The 18,599-nt window shown below is 54.1% G+C and overlaps 2 protein-coding genes across 3 annotated transcripts in view; both read right to left on the reverse strand.

Annotated features, from left to right (window-relative positions):
• Positions 1-1,313: 1,313 nt before the first annotated feature.
• LOC308180808 (pinopsin) lies at positions 1,314-4,976 on the reverse strand. Its single transcript, XM_080563038.1, has 5 exons — positions 4,137-4,976; positions 3,767-3,949; positions 3,382-3,527; positions 2,764-3,003; positions 1,314-2,301 (listed from the first exon to the last, which is right to left on the reverse strand). Exons 1-5 carry the CDS (start codon positions 4,480-4,482, stop codon positions 2,170-2,172), a joined length of 1,047 nt encoding a protein of 348 aa, XP_080419164.1. The 5' UTR covers positions 4,483-4,976; the 3' UTR covers positions 1,314-2,169.
• Positions 4,977-6,337: 1,361 nt separating this feature from the next.
• The window catches only part of DOC2B (double C2 domain beta), a 31,675-nt gene continuing 19,413 nt past the window's right edge, over positions 6,338-18,599 (reverse strand). For both annotated transcript variants that reach the window (XM_080563369.1, XM_080563370.1), the window contains 7 exons: positions 15,500-15,574; positions 14,173-14,282; positions 10,441-10,567; positions 10,104-10,261; positions 8,848-8,929; positions 8,569-8,665; positions 6,338-8,358 (listed from right to left, as the gene is read on the reverse strand). In XM_080563369.1, the coding sequence (XP_080419495.1) occupies positions 8,222-8,358; positions 8,569-8,665; positions 8,848-8,929; positions 10,104-10,261; positions 10,441-10,567; positions 14,173-14,282; positions 15,500-15,574 (786 nt within the window). In that variant the 3' untranslated portion in view covers positions 6,338-8,221. The remainder of the gene's footprint in view (positions 8,359-8,568; positions 8,666-8,847; positions 8,930-10,103; positions 10,262-10,440; positions 10,568-14,172; positions 14,283-15,499; positions 15,575-18,599) is intronic.

Below are 18,599 nucleotides of genomic sequence, written 5' to 3' on the forward strand. Positions count from 1 at the left end.
TATTTGTTGTTGTTACTTCTGATCATCCAGTTATGTGTACAACTAGCTACTGATGTAGAGCTTGCTCCAGGGCAGATGCTGCAAACTGGGACACTCGAGAGGGCTTTCCTCAGAAGAGATCAAGAAAAAATAAAGAAGTCTTTCATCCATTTAGTTACGTCAGGGTAGTGATAGAGCAGAATCACCAGCAGCAAGGAGATTTCGTGGGTTAAGAACTGTTGTCAGTGCATGGCAAAGAGTGTTCACTTTTGCACATTACACAATTCCAGGCAGAAGTTCCAGATTTTCTAATCTGGGCTCATATCAACCACAGGTATACAGTTCCCCACATGTGTGCGAGTTCTGCATCCTCCCCACAGGCAGAGGAACATCATACTCTTCATACATGCTGCTGGAACAAGGTCCTGTTTTACATAGGCGAAGGGCTAAGGAAAGACTAATGTTGTATTGCAGATTTTGTGAAAAACACACAATAATGACGCATGCAAAAGTTAAACCACAGGTTTTATGTGTGATCACTTTGGGCAATGTCTGTGTGGTTTTGTTATGTGTCAGAGCCTTGATGAAATAAAGAAAAAAGTCATTAAACTTGCTGGTCTGCAGCAGTGCGGTGGAGTGGAGCAAGCACGTGAGTTTTTACATGCACATAATTAAAAATCACTTTGGCTTGCAACATGTGAAATCAGCTTCTTGGATTTCTTTCTCTATTTTATCTATCAAACCAAATGGTGAGCAGACTGTGAACCATTTTTCTATCTCTTTTTAATCTTAATGTGGAAAGTTAATATTTCTGTTGGTAGAGAGCCTTTCTCGTAGCCCATAGCTTGTCTGCTCTCCTTATCGAGGCCAGAACACAGCAGTTGGAGATCTCAGTTGTTCAGCTGCTTGTACTTTTCCAGAATTACGTTTGGAGTGAATGTAAATCACCCTAATAACATAAAGCATGGACGCAAAAGCTGTAATTAACAGGAAGAATTAAACAAGGACCAGTGAAAGACAGCAGAAGAGATCAGAGGGGGCCCATCTAATGCTGCTTTTCAGCCTCCCCAAGAATGAGAGGCCAATTAATTAAATTAAAACAGTGATACTGAGCTGTTCTAATTCCTCTCTAAGGCGTTAGCCTGTGAGCAGTTTTGCATGCAGAAAAGGGGAGAGAGGAAAGTCAAGAAACAGGGATGGAGATTGGGTGAGGACGGGTGTCCTGGCCCCCTGCCACCACGGTCTGGCCTGCAGGTGTTTTATTTCTTCGGAGGCCCTTGCAGAACCCTGCATGCAGTAAGGTCATCAAGTGAAGGTATGCAAGGAAAAAAGCAAATGCTCATTTGCTAAGCAGCAGCTGAATCCTCAGCTCCCTTGTATCATCACGCGGGACTTGTTTTATTTATTTATTTATTTTTAATTATTATTTTGGGGGCTGGGACTCGGGGAGGAAAAACCTTGGTCCCCAAGGTTTTATCATCATAATGTGTGCGGATCCAAATCGTCTTTCTGCTTATCAAGACATGGACTGCATGCTAGTGAGGGAATGACTTCGCTGAGGTGAGCAGCCATCAACGTTGCTCCCTTCTAACCCCATTCATGGCTTTGCACCAACAGCAAAAGCTGTGGAAAATGGTGGAAGGAGATCAGCAAATGGTGTCTTGTGCTGTGAGACTCTTTACCAGCTAGTAAAACAGACAAAGCTGATCTTGTAAACATTTTCCAACGTTTATTAATTCAGTCTGCACCTAAACATACCTGCATGATTTTTCCAACGTGACCTAACACTTCACAGCAAGCTCAGGCCATGCAGATAGGACTCGGTCTGTGCAGGGACAGCAAACAGACGGCTCCGGCCTCTGGCACACTCTGCAGGTGCCAGATAAAGCTGGAGAGCCTTTGGCTGAACTCCAGGGCCGAAGAGTAACTTGTGATTTTCTGCATGGAGGAAAAGTTGTTGCCATGTTTTATCCTTAAAAGACTCCTGAGCCCCCGAGGGGAGGGTCTGGAAGGGAGGGGTGAAATAAAGGCTTGCACTTTATCCCACGGCAGGAGAAGGCAATGGGGGTTGCTCCGGGGAGCAGGGTGAGGACTGCTGGGTCCCCTTGAACCGCGCTGCTCCCCAGCCTTTCTGCGTGCCTGTGTTGATGAGGCTGTGCTGACATTTCTGCAGGTAGGAGCAGGCAGTGGTCACACACGGTGTGACGGCGTCACCTTGTTCATAGCGACGCCTGCGCAGGGCCCGGGTGTCTCTGGCATGGTTCTTCCTGTCCCCCGGGGACGGTGACCGCAGCACAGCATTTTCAGCAGGCAGCTCTGAAACTGGGCAGGGGAAGAAGGAAGGTTACTTGTTGGGATGGCAGCTGGTGTCTGCCGCAGGGCATCAGGCAGAGGCGGTGGGGAGGGCACCCCGCAGCCTGTTAGGGTTTGGGTCAGATCGGGATTTATTGCCAGCCCAACTCTTGGCAGATGCTGGCAGTTTATTGACTACAGAAGTTGCATTCTGTGTGCCCTGTGTGTGAATGAGCAGTTTGCGATCTAAAACCAAGTTGCTTTGCTCCATAAAATTATGGAAGCAGAAAATGAGCTTGTGTTTGGGCTAGGAGGCTGCTCCCTCCCTTCCCGTTTTATTCTAACGCCCTTCCTGCTTGTACAGCACCTCCTGGGTCAGGTGGGCCTAGGCTTCCAGGTGGGATGGATGGTCCCTCCCCATTTTATAGGCCCCCTAAGTCATTACCCAGAAGCTCCAGTGAAGTTGTGTTTGTTAGCTAATGGCGTTCTCACCTGCTTGTTCATGAAGACATAGATGATGGGGTTGTACACGGTGGCTGTCTTGGAGAAGTAGGAGGGCAAGGAGGCGAGAGCCGGCTGGATGCTGATGTCCTTGTTGGTGGCCACCACCAGGGCAAACGTGGTGTAGGGCAGCCAGCAGATGAGGAAGGCCATCACCATCACGACCACCATTCGTGTCACTTCCCTCTCTGCCTGCTGCGTGGTGTTGGCTTCCTTCTGCTGGGCCGCAGCCTGTGGGGAGTTGTGAATAACCTGCTTGTTTGCCCCCTCCCACCAGCACGTCCAGCCCTGGGAGCACTGAAATCGGGGGACAAGGGGGCTTTAACTAAGGTTTTGTGCTCCCGAAGCCAAGCAGCTGGAGCGAGGTTTGGTGGCAGCACCATCCCCATGTCCAGTGCTTGTTTAAAATAAGGGGGAGCACCTGGTCACAAAACCTGCCACAGGTTCTTCATCCCGATGGCAATGGGACTTGTCAGGAATAAGTTAACTCGCCTGTCAGTGAGGAATTGCCTCTCCGTACTGAACCTACAAAACCCCTGCAGAACTGCAGGCCCAGTACTTAAACATGGGATCCTGGGTGGCCGTGAACAGAGGCCCCGCAGCACTCACCGCTCGCAGGGTCACGAGCAGGTTGGTGTAGGAGAAGAGGATCAGGCCGAGGGGCAGCACAAAGCAGGCGACGAACAGGGCCAAGATGTAGCTGTTGTTGTTGCTGCCGCCCGTGTACCAGTTGGGCCCACACGAGGTCCTCAGCCCTGGAACAAACGAGATTTGAAACAAATCTAGAACAAACTTAACATGAAAAGACTTCCAGTAACAGGCTCCAAAAGAGCTCTTTCCCCTGAGTGATCCTTTTTCTCCCAAGCACCTCTCAGGTTTCCAGACAAGCTCCCCGCACAAGCCCCCTGTGCTCTCCAGCCACCCCACGCTTGCAAACGGCAAACACAGAGGTGACAACGTGGCACTGGGTACCCCCGAAGCCCACCTCCCCTACCTTCGGGCACGTAGCTGCTCCAGCCCAGCAGCGGCGGGGTGGTCCACAGCAGCGACCAGCTCCACGTGAAGGCGCAGCCGCCCACGGCGTGCCGGTGCTGGAACCGAAAGTCTCCCAGGGGCCTGCAGACCACAACGTACCGCTCCAGCGCCAGGATGGCCAGCGACCACAGCCCCACGATGCCTGCAGACAGGAGGAGGGGTCGTGTCTGATTTTTCCTTATGGAAGGGGTGGCTGTGAGGACGTAAGGTGTTGCCTGTAGGAGACCCAGTGAGCTGCTGCGATCCCCGGAGCTCTGCAGGACACAGCTTTGCTCAATGCCGCGGCCCCAGCCCAAGGCCGAGGCAGGCCTCAAGGCTCGTGCCCTTACCTGTCAGGGAGACCATGAAGCCCTCCAGCTCACACATCCGTCTGCCGAACACGAAGAAGCCGTTGATGTTGTTGGAGAGGCTGACGGAGCTGTCGCAGAGCGTCACCAGCAGGTCGGCCAGGGCCAGGTTCACCAGGATGTAGTTCAGGGGGGACCGGAGCTTCTTGTACCGGATGGAAACCACGATGACCAGCCCGTTCACGACCGAGGCGCAGACCACCACGACGCCCATCAGCACGGCCACCGACGTGTACATGCTCCGCGGGGCCTGGTGGGGCCACTGGGGGCCGTCGAAAGGCCCCGGGGTCCCATTGCTGGGGGGTGCCTGGGAGCTGCTGGGGGACATCGGTCCTTCCTGGAGCACCAGCACCGGAGAAGCCCGCGTAGCTCACCCTCCCCAGAAGCCCCCAGCCCTCTTTATAAAGCCTCAGAGGAGCTCTGTTTTGAAACACCTTAAGCTTTTTTCTTAATCTGAATGGTTTGCCCTCCCTCCCCTTTTTATAATCAGCTCTGTATTCCAGGGGGATAAAGAGTGACTTAAACAAAAAACCTGATGACTGCCTGCTGCCTCATTTAATTGAGTAGATAGATTTTGTTACGTGAGTGCCCCAGTGGTAACACAGCCACATATACATGCACATACACATGAATAAATATATATGTATATTTCTATATGCATGTATGTGGAGACAGTCTGAGAGAGCATGCTACCTATATCTATAGTTCTCTATAATTATATATATATATGTTATATTATATATATATACTTATAATATATACAGATATATATTATATATCTGTATATAGATACATATACAGATAGATATCTATATCTGTACATATATCTGTATGTATAGCTCTATATTTTATATCTGTATATAGATAATATATATGTACTATATGCTTTCATAATCTATTGTATATAAATATTTTATACATATATATGCATGTTAAACTATATAGAAAACAAATGTAAAAAGTACATGTAATATATGAATGCATATATATATACATGCATGCATATATTTATTATATACAGGGAAGAGATGTCTAAATTATAAATAAAATATATGTAGAAATACAACAATTAGATATTTTATTTATGATAATACTATAATAGACAAAAGGATGAATGTGTAGTTATATATATGGGGGTTAGGGAGATACTTATATCTGTAGTGTGTATATATATACAGAGTATATAATATATAATATATATATTTAACATATATATTAATAAATTATATAATATAGTATATATAAAAATTGTATACACATCTATACATATGTATGCATACATCTATATATTTATATAGCTCTCCATGTATAGATGTATTTGTAGACACACATATATGTATTATAATACTATAGTATTGCCATTTATAGTTACGTATTATAATACTGTAGCATTATGATGTATAAAAGTGCATCTCATGCACACACACACACACACACACGTGCACGTAACTCTGTGCTGTGCCCCATGCAGGCGGCAGCAGCACGTGGGGCGCAGGACACCAACAAGTAATTACGTAGGTGTGCACATTTGTAAAGTTCCAGGTGCACGAGCAAATGCTGTGCACCTGTGTACGTGTGCGCAACCACGCCTGGCTGACGGCTCTGGCCCCATACTCACAGCCAGCAATTGAGGGAAGCGATGCCGGGCTGTACTCGTGCGTATTTGGGCCAGAAATCACAGGTTCTGCCCCTGGGAGACCCCCGGGCATCTGAGGCACTGGCGGGACCCCAGCTGTGGCCGGACAGCCAGAACCACAGGGTTTTACCGCACGCACTGGGAACACGGTGACCAGCGTCTGCGATGGAAAAATGAATTGTCCCTAACGCCCTTCTGCTGATGCAGCGCCTTTGAGTGATGCAAAGTTAATGGAAACTCCAAATGCCAGATTTTGTGTTTAATCCTTGCCTAATCCCCTCTCCTTGACAGTCCCCATGCAAACCTCCCAGCACTTTTGGGGTGGATCAGGGGCCTGGTGGCAGTGGGGACAGCGTGGGTGCAGGGTTTGACAGCAGAACGAGCCTCAGCAGCTCCCCATACGCCAGTCTAAAAACTTTGGGTTTGCAGCAAGAAAAATGTCCTCAGTGCCCAGGAATGCAAAACACAGGGGGACTGGGGGCACGCGATGTGACACCACCACGGTATGGCCACGGGGAGACTTGAAAGCTGCACCTCCAGCACCTCCTTTTTTTTTTTTTTTCCCCCTTTTTATTTCGGGTTCTCGTTATAAATATTAACAAATCTGACCAAAAGTACACAGATAATGCTGAAATACAAAATTCCTTTAGGATGCAGGTAAGGACAATTTCTGCAGCCTTCACATTGTAGCAAAACATCGGTATCAAACATGTCACAAGGCTGGCGCGACGACCACCGCTCTGCATGCAGCTGGGATGCACGGACAGTCCGCTTAGAAAAGGCTTCGGTGCAAAGTGATGAACCCCCACGTCCTGCTCCCCCGCAGCCATAAGCCAGTTTCACAGCGACATGCGCTTGAACCCGTCGCTTACTGCTGACAACTTTGCAGGCAGGTGCTCCCACACCCCCAGGGGCTCAGCACCCCGAAATCAGCCCCTGGGCATCGCGGTGCTGGAGCAGCGGCAAATCACCTGGAGCATCCTCGTGGACACGCTGCTGGCATTCAAATAAAATCCATGCATATCTGTAGAACGCATTACAAATATTAAGTTATTAAAAAAGACCCTATGAACATTTCCCCCCCCCCATATCAAACAAGGTGTAACACTGTCGGAACTTGGAAAAGTAAACGGAGGTCTGATTGCTTTCCAAAAGTTGTCAACACCCACGCGCACACGCACACACGGATACACGGCTCAGAAGCTGTAGGTAAGAGATTGAGACCGAACGGCACAGCAGCTCTTCCGAAGGAGTCGCAGTTTAAAGGCTTCAGAAATTTCTGGCAAGGTGCAGCATTTCGCAGAAAGTTTTCACCCGTCGGTGCCTCGTTGGGTTTTGCACGAGAGCCGGCAGGGCGGGATGCGGAGGACAGCTCAGACCTGGTGCCGTACACAGTTCAGGCCTGGTATTCCTGTGCCGTATGCAGGAATCTGGGCCAGACCATGCATGCTGCAGCAAACTGGGTGAGCTGGCGGCTGTGCCCGCGCTGAGCACCCCCAGGAGCAGGCTCGGCTTGTAGCGCACAGGCAGCTTGTGGTGGAAACTGCCTGGCTCCTATGCAATGGCATGCACTGGGAAAGGAGATAAAGGGGAAAGTGAGAAAAGTCCAGCCTAAAAGCCAGCTTTCCTGGAAAAGCAGCGGGGCTGAAACTCCCGGGAAGCGGCACGTGGGGAGAGGAGCAGCTGGCACAGCCCGGGGCTGCCCTGCTTGGCGTTGTTGTTTTATTCCCTGCTTTCACTCCCCATGCCGTCTCCCGGGGAGGCGGCCGGGGCTGGAGCTGCCCCTGGGGGGTTTGTGGGGGGCTGCAGAGGCGCTCAGCCCCTCAGCCTGCCGGCTGACTCACACGGGTGATCGGAGAAGACAAGCACATTTCTGGAAGAGAAGCAAACAGTCTTCCTAGGTTATCAGAGAACACAATCATTCCGACGGAGGAGCTTTAAATGCATAAAAGACTGTTTAGGCCCAAACCACAGAGACTGACAAACCACCAGAAATATGGCAATATCGCCTGGATAAAATAGTTCCATGTTTTAGTGACGCCTTTTGCTCATATTAGATACACGAACGAAGACTGATGCATTCATTTTTGCCACTGAATTGCAAGGCAGCAGGAAGGTAAGTCAGTACAGCGACGAGTTAGGAGAGGAGTCAGAACTGTAGTGCATGCAGGTGTGTGTTGAGTGTGTGTGTGTGTGTGTGTGTGTTTATGCATTTGCATGCTCGTGAGCATGTGTGTGTGCGTGTAAGGGTGCTGAGAGGCATTCTGGAAAAGCCTTAGGGGCCGGGACCCGCCGAGCACAGCGAGGGGCCTCTGCCTTGCTCCCTTGGATGCGTGTCCCCGCGGCACGGCGCGGGATGTCCCCTCTCCCTCGCAGCAGTGCCTCGCTCCCCTCCGCCCGACGCCGTGGAGGCGAGCAGTCCGCGGGGCACTCAGTCGCTGAGGACGGCCCCTGGCAGCTCGTTCGTTAGCGTGTGCCAGCGCTCGATTTTCTTGTCCTTGTTTTTCAGGCAGTCGAACCAGTGCTTCAGCCTCTCGCCTTTGGCATTAATTCCCAGCACGACTCCACCTTGGGAGAGACAGAGAGGAGAGGTGGGTGGGCACCAGCGTGCGAGGCACACCAGGACACACCAGGGCACACCGGGACACACCAGGACACGCCGGCCATCCCACCCCGCAGGGAGAATTGGGGAGTGAAAAAGGCAGCCAGGGCAGGGGGGCAATGCCGCTTAGCCGAGATCGCAGGAACACACCCAGCGTTTCTGGATGCCCAGCTCACCTATGAAGTCGTTCGATTTCCCGATGTCGTAGTCCCACACGGTGACTTCCAAGGTTTTTTTGGCCAGGTCGCCGTGCTTTATCTCGTAGCAGAACTCCTGTGGGGAGAGCAGGCGCCTTCAGGCTGAGCCCACGCAGGGCCCAGCGCCGGCAGCGCCATTCCCCGCGGGGAGCTCGACTCCCTCTCCTCCTGCAGTGGCTGGGGTGTTTTATTTTCTCTTTTAAGTCACAGCACTGAGAAAAGCCCCTCAGGTGAGAACCATGAGCAGCAAAAACCCACCTCATTGAATTCGGGGTTCAGTGTTTTCTTCTTCACTGCCGTCTTATGCTTCGACTTCTTGTCCTCGTCCGGTTTCAAGTAGCTGCAAGGAAACCATTCGAGGCAGTCAGCACACAGCCGCTGGGCAGTGTGAGGATTTTCCGCCGTTTTTGTGTCCCAGGTCCCTTCCCATGTTGGCACTCTCCATATCTTGCTCGTAATTCAAAAATTAGGGCTTGCAGCAAGAAACATCACTCGTCTGTCTGCTCTGCTTGTAGCCCTGCAGGTATGATCACTGCCTGCCATACATGTGAGGCAGCTTCCAAAACAACCACGGAAAACAAAGGGAATTCTGTTGTTTCAGGAACCGAGCTTTTCCGATGAGCATTCAAAAAAGAAAGGGTGGATTTTTATACAAACGTCTCCACTCCTAAACAGCAATTGAGTAGGCAGCTGAAAGCATTCTGCTGATAAACTCCATTACTGGCCTCCCACATACCAGGCACGTTTCATCGCAGTCACTCTGTCTCAACAAATGCCATCCCTAAAAGTACTGAATTTGGGATCAGAGCGCTGGGGACAGGGACGAGGGATGGGTGCAGGTTGCCAGCCCTTCCTACCATATCCCTCTCCACTTAGCAGAGTGCAGATGTGAAAAATGATGTTTCCTCCCCCAAAAAGAGCTGTGGCCATGCTCCTGCCTGTGGGCACAAAGCAGCACCTCCCCTGGCACCCCAGCACGCGGGGGCCACCAACGTCCCTGCCCCACAGGGTGAGGCTGGCTCGCAGCAGCCCACACCATCCATTTTTTGTTTTTTTTTTTTATTCATAACAGTGCCTGTATTTTTCAAAAGGAAGACAGCCCCATCATTTACATCGCAAAGCATTGGCAGGACCTGCAAATGTGCCCCCAGCCCCATTAACCAGCCCCCGGAGCCACCAGAGCTATGGGGTGCGATTAAAGTGCTGCCTGACCTAATTAGGCACGCGCTGTAATTACAGCCTTTACAAAGCATGGCAGTGACCTGGTGGGTGCGGGAAGGGGGGGTCAGGACGGTGCAAGGCACATCAAAACCATCAGGGACCGGGTGCTGCTCGTCGCGGGGCGGCCACGGGGCAGGCTTACACCTTTGGTACTTTGCATCGTTGTAAAATAATTGCCGGGGAATAACACGCTCACAAGCTGCTACCGTGACGCCCTCATTTGCATCTCTTAATGAGAAGGATTAATTAACTGCGGGGAGAGGTGAGGTGGGCCGGTGCGGCACGTCACTCACGTTTTGACGTAGGGGTCGGAGTAGCCGTTGGCGTCCATGGCGGCCAGGTGGGCGCAGCGGATGATGCCCACCAGCAGGCCCTGCTTCTGCGAGCTGTACTTGAGGGAGATGAGGATCCGGCCGCGCTCCTCCAGCGACTTGTCCTCTGTTTTATCTATCTGGGGGGGGGAACACAGCCAGTCCGGGGCTGCTCCGGTGCCGGACGCCCACCACGAGGCCTGCTGGCCTGCGCCTCGCTGGCGTTGAGCATGGCTCATACACCGAGATTAAAAGCGGCCCAAACGCTGCCTGCTGGCACCTTTCAGGTGCCACACCGCCCCCCTCCCCGCCAGCTCACCGGCAGCTGCTTCTCCAGGCAGATGCTGAAGTTTTTGGTCTGGTTGGGCTTCAGTTTCTTCAGCGGGATCCGCGTCTCCCCGATGAACTCGTTGTGGCGGAACTTGTCCTCGTCGCACACCGAGATCCTGAAAGGAGCATGGGACAGCATGAGTGGGGCTGTGTGGGGGTTCCTTTTCCCCTGATTTTTTTTTTTTCTCTTGTAACAGCTTCCCTTCCTTTCACTGCCTGTTTTCCCTCTCTGTCAGACACTCCTGTTGTCGCCCATTTCTCACCTTTCCCAACAGGGCCTCGCCTTGCTGGGTCTTGATAAACCCAGGCACAATTCGTGAGGGAGTAAAAGTAGTTACAGATGAATAAATAGTGCCCCGCGATCCCATGTCAGTGGAATGAATTGCACACCATGGCTCTGACCGTGGGTGGGTTATCCATGGATGGCTGGTTTCTCCGTGAGTGGTTTCTCCGTGGATGGTTTCTCCATGGATGGTTTATCTGTGGATGGTTTATCCATGGATGGGTGGTTTCTCCATGGGTGGTTTATCTGCGTGTGGTTTATCTGTGGGTGGTTTCTCCATGGCTGTTTGACCACCAGGGAAGAAGGAGGCAGCGAGGAGCCGCACGGACGGCATAGCTGAGCTGCACGAGGAACACCAGGTTGGGGGAGCAGGCGGAGGGAGAGGGTTTGGGGATAAAACCCCAAGAGGGGCCATGGGAGTGCTGCTCTCCAGAAATGGCTGCAGCGTTACTATAGATACCCGCAAGGAAAAACACCCCACCGCAACAGCAAAATCCTCAAGGAGAATCTGAAATGCAGGCAACATATTTCTTAGTTCCCTTCCTCCTCTCTCTGCTCTCCTTCTCTCCTCTGCTGCCTGTGCACCTGGGGGAGCAGTGCTCGGTGTGGATTTTACCTCTTGAGAACCAGAGCGACAAGATGCCCCACCCTGCGCCTTGTCTGGACGCACCCCAAAAGCACTTCGAGGTGTTAGATGTGCTCGGTCCATCTGACAGCCCCCCCCAGCCCTATAGCCGCCTGGCTGCAGTCCCTCCGCTCCGCTGGTGCGGTATTTGTCACTGGCGGGCCAGTGGTGCATTGGCCCCGTAAGTCAGTGCAGAGGCGTGAGTCAGAGCGGCACACAGCTCCGGCCCCAGCCCCTGCCTTTGGAAACAGGCGTAATGCAATTACACCGGCTTGAATTTTATTACGAGGAATCAATGTGATGGAATTTTTATGCCTTGGTTTAGAAAATCAGCTCCATGACAAACAGTGAGCACACGTCTCCGGCAGCCACCCTCGCTCCCCGTTAGGAGCTCTGTACCGCGAGTATCACCCCCCTCCCGCCTCTCTCTTCATTAAACCCGGTCCCTCGCGCCCTGCTGTCGATCAGACAGCTTCCAGCGAGGGCTTCGGACCTCCGGGCTAAGGCCGTGAAACCGCCGCAGCAGAGAGCTGGGGAGCGCACGGGCGATCGCCGCTCACCCAACTTCTCCTCCCACTCCTCCCGGCCCTGACTCACTGCAGCTCCAGCCACCCCGCAGCTGACTCACGGCTGCTGCCTTCACAGGAGCTCCTCCGGCCTCTTTTCCCTTGTGGGAAGGGGAGAATGGGGTCAGCGAGGAATTTAGCCGGGGCCTCATACCCTTTCCCTGAACATGCACGGATGTAAGAGGCGTCGGATGCTGAAGACGCAACGCCCGCCTCTGAGTTCCCCACGGTCCCTATAGCAACTTGGGAGGCTCTCAATGCGGGAGCACGATGCCTTAAGGACAGGCAATGCCTGGAAAGAGACAAAATGGCAAGAGGCAGCATCTGGGACTGTCCAGCAAGGCTGCAGTGCGGGGCTCCAACCAAAACGCCTCCGCGTCTGAGCGCAGGAACCACGGAGCAGTCAGACACCGGCCCGAGGCCGCCCGCAGTTCTGCAGCAGAGCTCGTCCAGGGCTCGTGGTGTAATGCAGTCTGGGACCCCAAATCTCCACGTATCTGCAGTGTGCCTATTAGACCTGATCAAATACTATTTTCTGAATAATATATTTAATGAGTCATGATGTTTGTCAAACACATGATTAAACAAAGAATTCCTGGCATTCGCAGGCACGCTGAATATCATATGAATAATGCATCGCTCCGCCAATATATCTGGATATGAATAATCGTATCCAGTCTCTGGCCAGCTCTGGTATTTATTACGAATACAATCTATTTATTGCCTATTACACGGATAATTTAAATGTAGGCGGCTGCATTCTGCCCACTTCAATTTCCCCTGCCCTGTAGTGCTGGTGGGGGGCTCCAGTGCTGCTCGGGCTCGGGCTAGACTCAAGGATGGTTTGCTTGATGAATGGATGAGACCTTTCAAGATCCTCCCACCTGCTGCATTTCCTGAAATCTGAAGGATGGGGAGGGCTGAGGGGGCTGGTTCATTAACAAAATCCTGCTCGCCAGTCCCTCGGACATCCCACACGTCCCCTCTGCCCCACGGGGACAAGAGACAGCACCTGGGGGCACGGCTGGGGCTGGGCTCAGGGGCAGGAGCAGCCCAGGTGGGCACGGAGGCCATGGGGACCCTTCAACATCTCCCCAGGAGCCGGGAGGAGAAGGCTGGTGGTGGCTTTTATCTGTTATTTTTACAGAGACTCCGTGGTCAGGGCACAGGCGGGCAGGTATCCATGTGAGGAGCTGCGACATGTCCCTTCCACCCGTCTGAAAGGAAGGAAATCCAAGCACGGAACTGAAATAAAAGCTGAGTTCTCTGCCTTGTGGCTCAGTTGTGAGAAGCCTCGTCTCATCTACGCCTGCCTCAGGACAAAGAAACTCTTCTCTGCCGATGCCTTCTGCCGTAAGGATGGAGGAAAGGAAATAGGAGGCTGGGGAATTGCTCTTAAGCAAAATGAAGAGCACTTGAGTTTTAGGCGCTGGCTCCCCCATGCAAGGGAAAGGAACGGAGCCACGGGCCCCAGGAGATCGCGAGATCGGGGGAACTCCATGAGCCGTAGGCAAGGGAACGTGTCCCCACATATGGAAATGTTGCCAAAGCTGGGAAGGGATGAGGAAAAACATCTCGTGTGAACATTTGCACACCCATCTACTTCAGTTCTGTGGAGCCATTTCCAGGCAAGGCGAAGGCCCCGAGCCCCAGCCTCACAGCCACCCCACATCACCAACTCCTCTGCTTTTTTGCTTGCACAAAAACCTTCCCAGGGCGGCAGCGGGGCCACCCGAGCCTCAAAGCATCCAGCCTGGGTCTGCCAGGAAACCTCCGGGCACAAAGGCAGCGCGAGGCCAGCAAGGCAGAGGCCAGCAGTCCCAGGGGACAGCAAAGCACTGGGCACGGTGGGGGACAGGCAGGTGCAGCACCCCGAAGGTGTGCGTCGGGGCTTTCGCTCCCTGCTGCGTTTCACCAAACGTCTCCCTGCAAACTGATTTCCACGCCTGAGAGGTTGCAAACTTCAAAGCCTGCAGTGAAAAAAAAAATAAAAATACCCACCGCTAATAATAATAAAAAACCAGAGGCTTTCCAGCCCGGCAGGCCTGCAGCACTTTCAGCATGACTAATATTTTCCATGTGAAATAACAACCTTGGCGCTCGGTTCCTCATCTGCAGGCACGCTGCAGGCAACAGGTGGGATCTGCCCCGTGCCCCCCGAGCTCTTTTTTTTTTTTTCCCCTGAGGGGAAAATGCTAAACTCTGCCTTCAGATCAAGAGGGTTAGGTGCCAGCCATGGGGCCCTACCGCAGGGTCTTGCGGATCATGTCCTCGTCGGTGATGCCGTAGTAGGTGAGCGTCTCGTTCCAGGTGGGGTTCAGCGTGTTGCGCAGCGTCTTGGTTCGTAGTTTATTCGCCTGGAAGAGCAAAGGAGGAGCGTGGCGAGCGGGACCCCGACCCCTGGGCTGTGGCCGTGGGTGCCCCAAATCCCCCTTCCCGCAGCGGGGCGGCAGCGCGGCACAGCACTTGCTGGCTCATTTGCAAAGCGACCCAGCTCCGCATCCCCCTCCCTGGAAACAAGCAGCGAAACGGGAACCTTGGCAGAGGCAGCGAGAGAGCGGGGATTTCATTTATACAGCAGGAGCGAGAGAGGGGAGGAAAAAAAAAAAAGTCTTTTTTCAGGTTCATTAAAAAATACCAATTTGCTGTTCTGGCTGGTTATTTGCATTCCTGCTTCCAGCACAGCTCCTGACTCTGGCTGACTCAAAATAAAAACTCAAAATAACTTCCTGGACGTGCGTTTTGTTAGCAGGGGTAACGCCTCACGGTACTGCAGCTCCGCAGCTGCTGGGGCCGGATCCTGACCCCTCGCCCTATGGCCAGAGAGGGGTGTCCCTGTGAGCGCCCCCCCCCCTGCAGCCACCCCTGCCCTCGGGCACTGCTACCTGTGGCCACGTGCCCCCCCAGCAGCAATGTTAATCAGTGCATTTGCAGAAACTGGAAATGACAGATAATATCGCTGATGAGAGCGCTCCTGGCTCTCCTGCTTCCAGCGGAACTCGAAATGTGGTTAAAAACTCCCTCTACCGCCCTGAACGTTATGAATTAATTCAGCTGAACCGTAACAAGTAAACATACCTCCCCCCAAAAGGTCTTTCCTTTAGTGTAAAATAAGAGCACAATTAATATTCATAACACATAGATTTAGCATTTAAATTCCACATCCCCATCAGTTACACCGCGCTCTCACTACACATCAATATCTTTAATTACTCTTCTCTCCAGCAAGCGCTGAGCTTAAGTAGATGGAAATATTTCCCTTACGATTTATACCCTGCTTTATTAGGATCTGAGGGGTTTTAAATGCAAAAGGAGAAGGAAAACCAAACCACCAAACTAAACCAGAGCTGGTTTCTCCCCACGCTCGGGGCTGTCCCAGGACCTCATGAGCCCGATGCCTGCACCCAGTGCTGCCGGGCAGGGGCTGCAGGGAGGCATCACGGCCCCCAGGAGACCCGTGGTCCCTCCAGGATGCTCCAGCAGCCCCTCGGGGCACTGCTGCTCACGGGGGAACCATCACCAGGTTCCCAAGGGAAATTCCTGGGAAGGGAGAGGGAAGTGAAAGGCGTCTCACCTTGCTGGCTCCGGGAAGCAAGTGCAATTTGACGTAGGGGTCGGCCAAACCATTATGGTCCATCGGCTTCAGGCCCTGGAGAGGGAAGAGCAGCAGGAGTCAGAGCAGCAGCGGCACCGGCGCTGCCCTGGGAGGCAGAGCCGCCCGCGGGGTGCTCTCACTGAGCCCAGCCCCTGATGCCCTTTTCCATGGGGCATCTCCAGGCCGTGGAGCCATCGCGTGGTGCCCCGGGAGCAAGGAGGGAGGAGAGCAGGATCGGTGCCGGACCCAGGCTGTGTGGCAAAAGCAGAGCACGCCCAGGGCTCCCCTGCGGCGTCACATTGGCCACCGTGCACCTCCGCTGCCAGAGCAGCTGACTCTGACACCCTGCTCGCAATTAATTTGGGGATTAGGGAAATCAGCGCAGCGATCTTCGTGGCTTAAAATTACAGGGTTTTGTCATTTAATAATCGCTTACGAGCAAACACACACCTCTGCTGTTGTGCTCTTCCCCTGCAGCGCTCCCCAGGGCGCGAAGGCGCCGTCCTCCAGCTCAGTGGCACGGCATCGCTGGTGGCACGACCGCGGTCGGAGCCTGGTGCCCACGGGTGCTGGAGCACGGCCACCAGGAAGCCCTCACGGTGCCCCTCACTGATGGGTTTTTACCCGACCCCACTGCTCTCACGGGACGACATGGATCGTGCTTGCTCTGGAGCTCTGGGCAGAGGGGATGAGGCTGCTCTGCCCCGTGGCCTCTGAACGACCGGGGCTGGAAATGCTCAGGGGCCGTGCCCCAAACCAGCACAAAGCCATAACAATGTGCACAGACACAAACTCCACAGGGAAGGGAAGCAACATAATGGCACGACACACGGAGCCTCATTTTTACTGGTCCTCAGTGGAAACCACAGCGGTCCCACCAAAAACAGCCCTGGGCTGCTCCAGCCCAGCTGTGGGAGCCCTTCAGGGGCTGTTCCCCAGTGCCTGAGGGCACACCTTGGCCGGCAGGACAGAAAGAGAGACATCTGGGCACAGAAACCAGACTGAGGGATGCTCACGGGTCGCCAGGCCCCTAGTGCAGAGTGTCTGGTGCCTGGGATCGAGGCGCGTTTGTATGGCTGCTGCTGGAGTGGCCGTGCGCAATGGAGGCACACTGATGGAGACCAGGTTTGGGGCAAATCGGAGGGGCAGATGATGGGGTAAATCACTTGGCATATGGGGTAACACACCCAGCTGCACGCCGGCAGCCCTGGCTGGCCAGGTTTGCACAGCCCAGGACCTTGGGACCAGCTGCCGACCCCGGGCAGGGCTCCGCATCCACGCTGCCCTGGGGCCAGGCGGCCAAACGAGGCGCAGCGAAGAGGATTTGGCTCCTCCGCCAGAGCCAGAAGGATTAAAAAATATCAGCAGCAAATGTAGGCTAAATGGCTCTGTTTCAACAGCATTGCAGCTCAGGTCACCTCCCTGGCCCAGACAAAGGGGAACATGGCAAACACGGAGGATGGGAGGCAGGTGCCAGCTGCGGCTCCGCGGGCGTCCATGGCACACGAGGACAGCCCTGGCTCCTGGGGACCCAGGGGAATGTGATCACCGGTTGCTCATAGCAGAGAGAAGTGAATCCCGCCCACAGGCTCCCGCAGCGGGGCTGCCCCACCTGCCCGGCTGCTGCGTGGAAAACGAAGCCGTAAGCGAGCGAGCAAATTCCCATGAAAATGGATGGAGGGAGACAGGCAGCGCTGTAATTCACCCATCAAATCAGCTCAATTAAATTACCTTCTGAGGAGGCTATTTAAGGCTTTTTTAACAGATGTGCTACGGAGGATGGGGTGGCAGGAGCCTGGAAAATGGCTCCTAATGCTACGTCTGGCTCCCTCCCACGTCGCTCTGCGAGGGTTCGGCACCGGCGGGATGTAACGCGATGGCTCTGCCCCGCAGGGACACACGGGTGACTGCGCCATTGCCCCCTCTGCTTGGAGGGCCCTAAATCTCCTCTGAGAGAGCTGAAAGGCTGAGGCAGGGTGGCCAAGGGCTCCCCAAGCCCCACGCTGGGGACGAAGTAACCCACCGGCTCCACCAGCACGGCCCTGTGCCGATCAGCCCTCCCTGGGGCACCGATGCTGCGCACGCCTTTCCCCTTCTTCTCCCCAGCTCCGAAATCCCCTCCGCAATCCCGAAATCCCTGCTGCGATCCCGTGGGGACCGACAGCCCCGCCGCTGCCAGCTGCACTCTGTGCCACTGCCATTTAGCTAATCAATAGGATTTAATTACGAGGCGGGCTAATCGGGCTGCCTATTAACGCCACGCTCGAGGCACGCAGAAATCGCAGGAGGAGGCTTCGTGCCAGCAGCATCCCCCCGTGGCCGGCAAGCTGCCGCTGCCCAAGCCCAGCCCCTGGTGCCTCTTCCCAGCCCAGGGGTGCTGCGTGTCCCTGCTTTGCAGGGGCCGTGTTGGCCCTCGCAGATGGGCACGTCAAGAAATCACAGCCAAAGGCTTCCCCAGAGCGTGCTCAAAACAAAGGAGTTGTGTTTGGAGGAGCTTGAGGCCTCCCGGAGAAAAGGGGGTGACATCGGCGTCTCCGCCGGGGCCAGGAGCTGCAGCTGTGGCCGCCGGCTCCCGCGGCTCGGAGCTGGGAACGTCCCCGCGGTGATAAATATGGATGAGCAAATTCATAAGCCGTGTGCCGTGCGGATCTCCAGCGCTTGGCTGCGGGTTCGTGGGGGCGCATCCAGGCGCTCGGCAGGGTGGAAGCTCCCGGGTATCCTCCAGGAGCCCCCCGCTGCAGGCCGTGGGCCTGGCACGGTCACAGGGCAGTGCCGTTGTGTCACCGTGGCTTTGCCCAGCGTTGTCTGGGGATCACCCATGACTCCTTCCTCCCAAAAGCAGGAGCCCAGCGGAGCTACGGGACAGCACAGCGGTGTCTGCACTGCCCCACGGCCCTGTAGGCCCTGCAGGGATCGGTGCAGCATGCTGGGCTTGGTTGAGCTGAGCAGAAAATGAGACCCAAACGGCCATGTGCTGTGCCAGGGTACAGCCCGCGGCACCTCGTGTTATCCAGGTCCTTCTCCATCCCGTTTCGGGAGGGCAGAGCTCTGTGCTATTAGGGAAACCGAGGCACAAAGT

The sequence above is a fragment of the Anser brachyrhynchus genome, assembly GCF_964034855.1.
Source record: "Anser brachyrhynchus genome assembly, chromosome: 20".
Taxonomy (NCBI): Eukaryota; Metazoa; Chordata; class Aves; order Anseriformes; family Anatidae; genus Anser; species Anser brachyrhynchus.